At 39.2% G+C, this 12,564-nt stretch overlaps 1 protein-coding gene across 1 annotated transcript in view; it reads right to left on the bottom strand.

Moving 5' to 3' along the window:
- LOC128645246 (ras guanine nucleotide exchange factor F) overlaps window positions 1-12,564 on the bottom strand; it is a 137,290-nt gene that overhangs the window by 64,576 nt on the left and 60,150 nt on the right. The window contains exon 2 of the mRNA XM_053698087.1: window positions 3,471-3,550. Coding sequence (XP_053554062.1) covers window positions 3,471-3,485 — 15 coding nt within the window. The 5' untranslated portion in view covers window positions 3,486-3,550. The remainder of the gene's footprint in view (window positions 1-3,470; window positions 3,551-12,564) is intronic.

The raw sequence follows: 12,564 nt of genomic DNA, 5'->3' as shown, positions 1-12,564 counted from the left end.
GGAGAGAAGTTTTAAAAGATTTTTTACGTTTACTAGAAGGAGAAATAACAGACATAGCCTTCTTTATGGATTCAGAAACAAAATCTCTTATGTTATCAGGAACATTCTGCACCTTAGATGTTGAAGGAACTGCAACAGGCAATGGTACTTTACTAAAGGAAATATTATCTGCTTTAACAAGTTTGTCATGACAATCAATACAAACAGCTGGAGGAATAGCTACCAAAAGTTTACAGCAGATACACTTAGCTTTGGTAGATCCAGCACTAGACAGCGATTTTCCTGTAGTATCTTCTGACTCAGATGCAACGTGAGACATCTTGCAATATGTAAGAGAAAAAACAACAACATATAAAGCAAAATTGATCAAATTCTTTAAATGACAGTTTCAGGAATGGGAAAAAATGCCAAAAAACAAGCTTCTAGCAACCAGAAGCAATGAAAAATGAGACTTAAATAATGTGGAGACAAAAGCGACGCCCATATTTTTTAGCGCCAATAAGACGCCCACATTATCTGGCGCCTAAATGCTTTTTGGCGCCAAAATGACGCCACATCCGGAACGCCGACATTTTTGGCGCAAAATAACGTCAAAAAAATGACGTAACTTCCGGCGACACGTATGACGCCGGAAACGGAAAATAATTTTTGCGCCAAAAAAGTCCGCGCCAAGAATGACGCAATAAAATGAAGCATTTTCAGCCCCCGCGAGCCTAACAGCCCACAGGGAAAAAAGTCAAATTTTTGAAGGTAAGAAAAAATGAGTAAATCAAATGCATTATCCCAAATATGAAACTGACTGTCTGAAAATAAGGAAAGTTGAACATTCTGAGTCAAGGCAAATAAATGTTTGAATACATATATTTAGAACTTTATAAACAAAGTGCCCAACCATAGCTTAGAGTGTCACAGAAAATAAGATTTACTTACCCCAGGACACTCATCTACATGTTTGTAGAAAGCCAAACCAGTACTGAAACGAGAATCAGCAGAGGTAATGGTATATATAAGAGTATATCGTCGATCTGAAAAGGGAGGTAAGAGATGAATCTCTACGACCGATAACAGAGAACCTATGAAATAGACCCCGTAGAAGGAGATCACTGCATTCAAATAGGCAATACTCTCCTCACATCCCTCTGACATTCACTGCACGCTGAGAGGAAAACCGGGCTCCAACTTGCTGCGGAGCGCATATCAACGTAGAATCTAGCACAAACTTACTTCACCACCTCCATCGGAGGCAAAGTTTGTAAAACTGAATTGTGGGTGTGGTGAGGGGTGTATTTATAGGCATTTTGAGGTTTGGGAAACTTTGCCCCTCCTGGTAGGAATGTATATCCCATACGTCACTAGCTCATGGACTCTTGCTAATTACATGAAAGAAATATTAATAAGGGGGGGGCAATGGTAAGGGATTGCTGCACTTAAATGGGTAAAAATACATTTTTAAAATAGATCCTCTTTCAGAAATGTAGTGTGCAGGTGCAATTAGCGGTCTTCTGATCACCAAAAAGCAATGGTAAACCCCTTCATGTCAGAGAAGCTTTGCAAAGCAATTGTCTTCTGACTGCACATGTGTGTAAATAATTTCAGTGAAAAACACTGTTTTATATGATCTGATGGCCAGAATGTGTAATAAAATATACCAAAATGGGCCTAGATCAATACTTTTGGTTGTCTACTTTAAAAATATATGTTTTGGGGGTCAATTCTAAGAATTTGTACAGTTCTGCTATACAAAATGAGAGTTACCCCATTTCATCAATTTAGAACATGGTATACACGGCGGCAGATAAAACCTTGAAATAATAAAAAATAATGCACAATATGTGTGATCTTAGCTGAATCAGAAGATGCCAATGAGTTAGAAAGCTACATGTTTTTGGGGAATGTGATAATAATTTTCTATACTTTGGTAAATGTAGAATCCTCTCTTAATTCTGTGAATAAATAGCTAGTTAAAACAGTTATCCGCTGAAAGCTCTTTTATGCCAAAAAAAATATATAGGTTTCATAGGTAAATCACAAAACAAAGGCTTTATTTCTGTTTAAATGGAGTGATAGCAAAAATGTTAAAAATGATCCAGTCTTTTGAGCAAGTTTTTCTCTAAAATTCTCGGTCTTTAAGGGGTTAATTGTTTATAGTTGCAGTCAAACAGTGTGGATGGAGAGGGGGTAAGGTGTATATACCTAAATATTTGATGTTTGTGCGTTTGAACAGCTGCCCCCAGTTCTTGTGGGATGGAGATATTCAAGAGTTCAGAGTTAGATAGATTTAAATGAAAATTAGATACTTCTTGGTAGTTATTAAATTCCTGTAAAGTAGCTGGTATAGAAGTGTTGGGATTCTAAAGTCAAAAGAATATCGTCGGCATACAATGCTAATTTATATTCTCTATTGCCTTCTATAATCCCTGTCACATGGTTGCATACAATGCTAATTTTTATTCTCTATGCCCTACTATAATCCCCGTCATGGTTGGCATACAATGCTAATTTATATTCTCTATTGCCTACTATAATCCCCATCATGGTTGGCATACAATGCTAATTTATATTCTCTATTGCCTACTGTAATCCCCATTATGGTTGGCATACAATGCTAATTTATATTCTCTATTGCCTACTGTAATCCCCATTATGGTTGGCATACAATGCTAATTTATATTCTCTATTGCCTACTGTAATCACCATTATGGTTGGCATATAATGCTAATTTATATTCTCTATTGCCTACTGTAATCACCATTATGGTTGGCATACAATGCTAATTTATATTCTCTATTGCCTACTGTAATCCCCATTATGGTTGGCATACAATGCTCAAAAAAATTAGCTTCTTAAGGTTTTTCTCAAGGCTTGTGATTGATCCCTATATTACGCTCCCCTTCCTACTTGAGTCTGTTTCGTTTTCATCTATTTGGAGTTTGGTGGGCTGTGCAGGAGCTTATGTTTCACTAATGAAGAAAGGAGGTTTGACTCTTCTCAGTACACCATGGAAGCTGCTGCAATGGTCCAACCACCCCCTTCCATTAGAGGCATGAATAAATACAGGAGGGTATAATTTAGGGTTTCTCCAGCTTTCTGAAAACCTGTGCTGCATTTCCTGTACACTGTGCATATCCTGGTGGTCCTGTCCCACTTGTTGGGATAAGGGGCCGGTATATACGAATGCCTGCATGCCCTCAGTTATTTTCACAAATGTTTAATGCTCTCCATTTAAAAGGTGTGGCATATGAGATTTAGATGTACTGTTACAGTTTTTTGTGGAGAGAAACAAATATATGCAGCGACTTTATAAGCAGTTTTACTTTATGCATTAAACCTGCATCCAGGAACAGCAGGCAGGCAGCTGGTAGGTGGAGCCTTCATATAATGAAACATATATGGTTTCTGGAGAACAAACTATTGGAGAGCTGAGCAAAAACAGCATTCAGCAAAATAAAGTGTTCAGCATAAACACCTACCTGATGCGCCACCATAGAATGCCCTTCCAGTGCCTCCGGGGCATTACTTGAGCATGGTAACTGTTCCCATTCGTTGCATGCTAGGAAAAGAAAAAGAAACACATTTTCTCTATAAAACAGAATTTGACAGTAGATGAGAACCAAAAAGGCCCATCAAGTCTACCGATATGATGTTACTTTTCTCTTAGGTTAGTCTTATGCATGTCCCAGGAATTTTTAAATTCCTTTACTATCTTTGTGTTTACCACTTACAGAAAATAATACAACTAAAAGAAAAAGTTAATGTAGCTAAGAAGAAGCCATTTTTTCTTTACTGTAAACAAATGTGTCTTACTGTATTTACACAAAAAACACAATACTTTTTATAAAGGAAGGTCATTTCCTGACAGAGAACAAGGTTTGTGTTTTTGGTGATTCCCACATGAGGAAGAAATAAACATATCGTTTTCAGCGTATATACTTTTATATGTTAAAGTGATGGTACCCTTAAGACTACAGGGAGTGCAGAATTATTAGGCAAGCTGTATTTTTGAGGATTCATTTTATTATTGAACAACAACCATGTTCTCAATGAACCCAAAAAACTCATTAATATCAAAGCTGAATAGTTTTGGAAGTAGTTTTTAGTTTGTTTTTAGTTATAGCTATTTTAGGGGGATATCTGTGTGTGCAGGTGACTATTACTGTGCATAATTATTAGGCAACTTAACAAAAAACAAATATATACCCATTTCAATTATTTATTTTTACCAGTGAAACCAATATAACATCTCAACATTCACAAATATACATTTCTGACATTCAAAAACAAAACAAAAACAAATCAGTGACCAATATAGCCACCTTTCTTTGCAAGGACACTCAAAAGCCTGCCATCCATGGATTCTGTCAGTGTTTGGATCTGTTCACCATCAACATTGCGTGCAGCAGCAACCACAGCCTCCCAGACACTGTTCAGAGAGGTGTACTGTTTTCCCTCCTTGTAAATCTCACATTTGATGATGGACCACAGGTTCTCAATGGGGTTCAGATCAGGTGAACAAGGAGAGCATGTCATTAGATTTTCTTCTTTTATACCCTTTCTTGCCAGCCACGCTGTGGAGTACTTGGACGCGTGTGATGGAGCATTGTCCTGCATGAAAATCATGTTTTTCTTGAACGATGCAGACTTCTTCCTGTACCACTGCTTGAAGAAGGTGTCTTCCAGAAACTGGCAGTAGGACTGGGAGTTGAGCTTGACTCCATCCTCAACCCGAAAAGGCCCCACAAGCTCATCTTTGATGATACCAGCCCAAACCAGTACTCCACCTCTACCTTGCTTGCGTCTGAGTCGGACTGGAGCTCTCTGCCCTTTACCAATCCAGCCACGGGCCCATCCATCTGGCCCATCAAGACTCACTCTCATTTCATCAGTCCATAAAACCTTAGAAAAATCAGTCTTGAGATATTTCTTGGCCCAGTCTTGACGTTTCAGCTTGTGTGTCTTGTTCAGTGGTGGTCGTCTTTCAGCCTTTCTTACCTTGGCCATGTCTCTGAGTATTGCACACCTTGTGCTTTTGGGCACTCCAGTGATGTTGCAGCTCTGAAATATGGCCAAACTGGTGGCAAGTGGCATCTTGGCAGCTGCACGCTTGACTTTTCTCAGTTCATGGACAGTTATTTTGCGCCTTGGTTTTTCCACACGCTTCTTGCGACCCTGTTGACTATTTTGAATGAAACGCTTGATTGTTCGATGATCACGCTTCAGAAGCTTTGCAATTTTAAGAGTGCTGCATCCCTCTGCAAGATATCTCACTATTTTTAACTTTTCTGAGCCTGTCAAGTCCTTCTTTTGACCCATTTTGCCAAAGGAAAGGAAGTTGCCTAATAATTATGCACACCTGATATAGGGTGTTGATGTCATTAGACCACACCCCTTCTCATTACAGAGATGCACATCACCTAATATGCTTAATTGGTAGTAGGCTTTCGAGCCTATACAGCTTGGAGTAAGACAACATGCATAAAGAGGATGATGTGGTCAAAATACTCATTTGCCTAATAATTCTGCACTCCCTGTATAAGAATGTTGCATTGAAAAATATATTATATTGCAAGTAAAACCACAATTATTTAAAAAAAAAAAGTGTATAAATATTTTATAATTAAAGTTTTCTACATTTGCTATTTTGGCTGGACTGTGATGTATAGAGCAGTACCACTCACTCTCTAAATAGGCTTCCTAAGGACTTAAAAACGTTGGATGGTTCACTGGAATTATCATACAAATAAAAAATAAAAATAAAAAAAAGGTTCATCCAAGTTGGCTGGCATAGCATTGCAATAGAAGCATTACTATATGTACTAATTTAACCCTTTCACAGATGAATATAAAAAAGGGACACATACTTTTTAATGGCAAAGATTAAATATATGGCATTTGATTAGTTAAGGTTTACCATCACTTTAAATTGAATCCTTACAAGCATTTTATAAAGATTTTTCAGTATTACAAATGAACATTTTATAATTGTTAATTTCTAACTATGCAAAACTAAAAGAAAATGCAATGCACTCATTATGTATTTTGACAGATTTTACACCAGATTTACTCTAAAGTTGTAGTGTTTTAGCTCCCCCAGTGGTTGTAAAGCAGGGGTGTCCAATCTTTCGGCTTCCCTGGGCCACATTGGAAGAAGAAAAATGGTCTTGGGCCACACATAAAATACACTTATATTACTTTTAATATAGAAGTAAAAGAAAAGAGGGCAAAATAAAATTAGTGGGATATTTCACTTTGCTTTTTGAGAAACGAATGCATCAATATCTGGTTTGATGGAAGTAATTGCAATTCTCAGTGACTTTTCATGGTGTTAGAAGAAAACAAAGTCCGCTTGTAGGTAAAACTTCACATTTATTGGTACATCTAAGTTAAAAACAGAAATGATAAAACACAGGGGGACCATCACAGAAAGGAAGAGTGTAAGCAACTGGCTTATGCGTTTTGGCCGCAATTGGCCGTAATCATAGCCTACTAGTCACTAAACATCTGTGACTATTTAAAAGGTAAAAGCAAATCTTATTGGCTAATACAGAAGACACTCCCCTCTCACTTAAAGTGCTTAACGATTTTAGACAGAGATGTTATTTACTTATTAGTTTTACTAAGACTCATAGTGAAACAACATTGCACCATTATTGTACTGATACAAAGTTGCAACTGCACAGAAAGCAAAAGAAAAAAAAAAAACGTTATATTCTTTCCAAAAGGAAACAGTGCAGACAGTACACTCTGACTTAATTGGAACATTATGATAGTATAATACGTGCTATAATTAGTCATGACAAAAGTAAAATACCACCAAATTTAGAAGAATATATTGCAGTTATTCCCAATAATTTATAAGGTCGTAGTCAGAATTAAGACGATGCGGTATACCGGTATTCAACTTAAAAACATTTCCCGTTTATTTAGGAGTTTCAATCTATTGCCACCTCCTTATGGTGTGTTTACCTTTTTAATGGCACACCATTTAAAATGTGTCCAAGTTTTTGTAAAGTTTATTTACAAAGTGTTGAACAATATGTGTGGTGGAGATACCCATATGTATGGTCGAGAGGTGCTCCCGTATTCTGGAACGTATGTCCCTAGTGGTTAGGCCTACATATTGCAGGTGTCAAAATGTCACATGTTTTCAAATATATCACAGTTGTGGCAAACATAAATCTGGTAGATTTTGCCAGTGGTCAGAGGTAAAGAAATCTGATATGTGGGCATAATCACAGGGTTTGCATTTACAATGGCCGCACCTAAACATATGTACAAGCCATGAGCTACGGCTAGATTAAATCTTTTTAAGTTTAGTTGGGGACACAATGTTACCAATTGCACTTTCTATAGGAGCATCTAAGGCCATTTTGAACCACATCCTGTAATTTATCATCTGCAGATAGAAGAGTAAAATGTTTTTTCACAATTTTACTTATGTCATGGTACTGGGCGCTGAATTCAGTTACAAACTTAACCCCATTATACGGATCTCTATTTGTGCGATGAGTTTTATTTATCAAGAAAGAATCCCTATCCAGGTGATCCACTTCCTGCCTAGCTTTTCTTATAACCTTAGGTGTATACCCTCTAGCCATAAGTCTATTAGTAAGATTATCAGCTTCCTGTGAGTATTCCTCAAAAACAGAACAGTTTTGTCTCAATCTGACGAATTGGCCTTTTGCCACAGCATACGGTACATGTCTGGGGTGACAGCTAGTGGCGTGTAGCAGTCTGTTACCAGTAATGGGCTTGCGATATACCCTGGTGTTAGATATTTTGGTTCTACTTTTACTCTTCGTGTGCTTCATCCTTGAAAATAGTTGCTCACAAATGTAGGTGCTGCCATAAAGCGATGACATGAATAAGGCGTGATTGTGAAGCGAGGGATATTTGTCTCTGGGAAGATAGCTCTTATAAAAGTCCAGTAAAGAGACATGATCAATTTTTTCTTTAAGTTGAATGTCAGATTGCAGCTCTATGCCTTCCATTTGAAAATTGGCAGGTAACTTCGACTGAAAATGAAGTTGCAAATATAGCAAAATATTGATTATTTTTCTGGACATTGCAGATTGCAGCATTTCTGCCTTAGGGTACAAAGGTAGGCAGAAATATTATCGATAATCACTGCATTTTACTTGCCAAGTAATGTCTGATGGTGTCAATTCAACTGTCTGCGCATGGAGGAAAACACACTGGAAGCCGTACGCCACCGGAAAAACTGAAGCCATGCGTACAAATAGTAAGAGCGTACGACGTGCGGTGGCGCTATGCCTAGTACAGAACACACACACAAAATCTCATAATGTTTTAAGAAAGTTTAAGAATTTGTGCTGGGCCACATTCAAAGGTGTCCTGGCCAGGTTGGACACCCCTGTTGTAGAGCATTCCGTAGAAGGTAGAAAATTGACATTCCTACACACTGCACAGTGAATGCTTGATTTTCACAGGAGCTTGTTATATATAACCCTAACTGAGCAAATTACAGATGCCTTTCAAGCGCTGTGTCCTGGGCCTCCAAAACAATGCATATTTTAATAAGAAAATCAGTTTGACATGTTTTTTAAAAAAAATAATTTGCATGCAGATCTTTTGTAATGCTGTAAATAATTTCTGATAAATAAATAAAAAAAGTCCCTTTAAAGGAGATTAAATGTAAAGGTTCTCTCTCGCATATAAAAGAATACTGTTTAAAAACGTTTTGCTTCATGAAAAGGGTTATGCAACCACAAGATGATAAAAGTGATTAAAAAAACATGTTCCTATGTCCTTAACCCCTTAACGACGCATGCCGTACAGGGTACGTCACACACAAACTGGTCTTTAAAGACCAGCGACGTACCCTGTACGACATTAGGGTTTAAAGCGGCTGGAAGCGATCCTGATTGCTTCCAGCCGCTTTCAAGTTATTGCCGTGATGCCTCGATATTGAGGCATCACTGCAATACCTTTTTTCCAAGACCGATGCAGAGAGAGCCACTCTGTGGCCCTCTCTGCACCGGTAGCGATGGAGCCGATCGTTGGTGGGGGGGAGCAGCTGCAGGGAGGCGGGTGGGCGGCCCATCGCTACCCGGCATCCGGTTCCTGAATGTGCAATGTGCGGGGGGGCCTGCAGGGAGTGCGCGCAATTGCGCAACAACCACTGCCACCAATGGATGGGAGAGAGGGAGGGGGGGAAATAAAGATCAAAAGGATCTGGGAGGGGGTATTGAGGGGGGGGGCAGCTACACTACAGAAAAGTTTAAATTACATAAAAAAAATTAAAAAAAAAATTTTGGGAGGCAAATTGGGTACTGGCAGACAGCTGCCAGTACCAAAGATGGCAGCAAATAGGTAGTGGACGAGGGTTATAGAGCTGTTTGGGGGGGGATCAGAGAGGTTGGGGGCTAAGGGAGGTCCATCACAGCTAAACAGATATTTTTTTAAAAAAAGCGTTTTATTTTAGTACTGGCATACTTTCTGCCAGTACTTAAGATGGCAGGGACAATTGTGGGGTGGGGGAGGGAAGAGAGATATTTGGGAGGGATCAGGGGGTGGGATGTGTCAGGTGGGAGGCTGATCTCTACACTAAAGCTAAAATTAACCCTTCAAGCTCCCTACAAGCTACCTAATTAACCAAATCACTGCTGGGCATAATACAAGTGTGGTGCGCAGCGGCATTTAGCAGCCTTCTATTTACCAAAAAGTAATGCCACAGCCATATATGTTTGCTATTTCTGAACAAAGGGGATCCCAGAGAAGCATTTACAACCATTTGTGCCATAATTGCACAAGCTGTTTGTAAATAATTTCAGTAAGAAACCAAAAGTTAGTGAAAAAGTGAACGATTTTTTTTATTTGATCGAATTTGGCGGTGAAATGGTGGCATGAAATATATCAAAATGGGCCTAGATCAATACTTTGGGTTGTCTACTACACTACCCTAAAGCTAAAATTAACCCTACAAGCTTCCTACAAGCTACCCATGCGCAGCGGCATTTAGAGGCCTTCTAATTACCAAAAAGTAATGCCACAGCCATAAATGTCTGCTATTTCTGAACAAAGGGGATCCCAGAGAAGCATTTACAACCATTTGTGCCATAATTGCACAAGTTGTTTGTAAATAATTTCAGTGAGAAACCTAAAGTTAGTGAAACAATTTGTGAAAAAGTGAACAATTTTTTTTATTTGATCGCATTTGGCGGTGAAATGGTGGCATGAAATATACCAAAATGGGCCTAGATCAATACTTTGGGTTGTCTACTAAAAAAAATATATATACATGTCAATGGATAGTCAGGGATTCCTGACAGATATCAGTGTTCCAATTTAACTATAGCTAATTTTGAAAAAAAAAATGGTTTGGAAATAACAAAGTGCTACTTGTATTTATTGCCCTATAACTTGCTAAAAAAGCAAAGAACATGTAAACATTGGGTATTTCTAAACTCAGGACAAAATTTAGAAACTATTTAGCATGGGTGTTTTTTGGTGGTTGTAGATGTGTAACAGATTTTGGGGGTCAAAGTTAGAAAAAGTGTGTTTTTTTCCATTTTTTCCTCATATTTTATAAAAAAAAAAAAAATTATGGTAAATAATTAAATATGATGAAAAACAGAATTTATGCTTACCTGATAAATTTCTCTCTCTTGCGATGTTTCGAGTCCACGGATTCATCCATACTTGTGGGATATTCTCCTTCCTAACAGGAAGTGGCAAAGAGCACCCACAGCAGAGCTGTCTATATAGCTCCTCCCTTAGCTCCACCCCTCCAGTCATTCGACCGAAGGCTAGGAAGAAAAAGGAGAAACTATAGGGTGCAGAGGTTACTGAAGTTTTTTAAATAAAAATATACTACCTGTCTTAAACAGACAGGGCGGGCCGTGGACTCAATACATCGCAAGAGAAAGAAATTTATCAGGTAAGCATAAATTCTGTTTTCTCTTGCAAGATGTATCGAGTCCACGGATTCATCCATACTTGTGATATACCAATACCAAAGCTTTAGGACACGGATGAAGGGAGGGACAAGACAGGTACCTTAAACGGAAGGCACCACTGCTTGTAGAACCTGTCTCCCAAAAATAGCCTCCGAAGAAGCAAAAGTATCAAATTTGTAAAATTTGGAAAAAGTATGAAGCGAAGACCAAGTCGCCGCCTTACAGATCTGTTCAACAGAAGCCTCATTTTTAAAAGCCCATGTGGAAGCCACTGCTCTAGTAGAATGAGCAGTAATCCTTTCAGGAGGCTGCTGGCCAGCAGTCTCATAAGCCAAACAGATGATGCTTTTAAGCCAATAAGAAAGAGAGGTAGCCGTAGCCCTTTGACCTCTCCGCTTACCAGAATAGACAACAAACAACGAAGATGTTTGACGAAAATCTTTAGTTGCTTGTAAGTAAAACTTTAAAGCACGAACCACATCAAGATTGTGCAACAGACGTTCCTTCTTGGAAGAAGGATTAGGACACAGAGAAGGAACAACAATTTCCTGATTGATATTCCTGTTAGTAACAACCTTAGGTAGGAACCCAGGCTTAGTACGCAAAACCACCTTATCCGCATGGAACACAAGATAAGGTGAGTCACATTGTAATGCAGATAGTTCAGACACTCTTCGAGCTGAAGAGATAGCAACAAGAAACAGAACTTTCCAAGATAGAAGCTTAATTTCTATGGAATGCATGGGTTCAAACGGAACCCCTTGAAGAACTTTAAGAACTAAATTCAAACTCCATGGCGGAGCAACAGGTTTAAACACAGGCTTGATTCTAACTAAAGCCTGACTAAACGCCTGAACGTCTGGAACATCAGCCAGACGTTTGTATAAAAGAATAGACAAAGCAGATATCTGTCCCTTTAAGGAACTAGCTGATAATCCCTTCTCCAATCCGTCTTGTAGAAAAGACAATATCCTAGGAATCCTAATCTTACTCCATGAGTAACCCTTGGATTCACACCAATAAAGATATTTTCGCCATATCTTATGATAATTTTTCCTGGTGACAGGCTTTCTAGCCTGAATCAGGGTATCAATGACCGACACAGAGAAACCACGCTTTGATAAAATCAGGCGTTCAATCTCCAAGCAGTCAGACGCAGAGAAATTAGATTTGGATGCTTGAATGGACCTTGGATTAGAAGGTCCTGCCTCAGCGGCAGAGTCCACGGTGGAACAGATGACGTCCACCAGGTCTGCATACCAAGTCCTGCGTGGCCACGCAGGTGCTATCAAAATCCCCGAAGCTCTCTCCTGCTTGATTCTGGCAACCAGACGTGGAAGGAGAGGAAAAGGTGGAAATACATAGGCCAGGTTGAAGGACCAGGGCACTGCTAGAGCATCTATCAGTACTGCCTGGGGATCCCGGGACCTGGACCCGTAACAAGGAAGTTTGGCGTTCTGTCGGGACGCCATCAGATCCAATTCTGGTGTGCCCCATAGCCGAGTCAGCTGGGCAAATACTTCCGGATGGAGCTCCCACTCCCCCGGATGAAAAGTCTGGCGACTTAGGAAATCCGCCTCCCAGTTCTCTACCCCTGGGATATGGATTGCTGAAAGATGGCAAGAGTGAGTCTCTGCCCATCGGATTA

The sequence above is a fragment of the Bombina bombina genome, chromosome 1 (genome assembly GCF_027579735.1).
Source record: "Bombina bombina isolate aBomBom1 chromosome 1, aBomBom1.pri, whole genome shotgun sequence".
Classification (NCBI taxonomy): Eukaryota; Metazoa; Chordata; class Amphibia; order Anura; family Bombinatoridae; genus Bombina; species Bombina bombina.
Note: the sequence above shows the minus strand (reverse complement) of the source record. Positions and strands in the feature narration are given on the sequence as shown.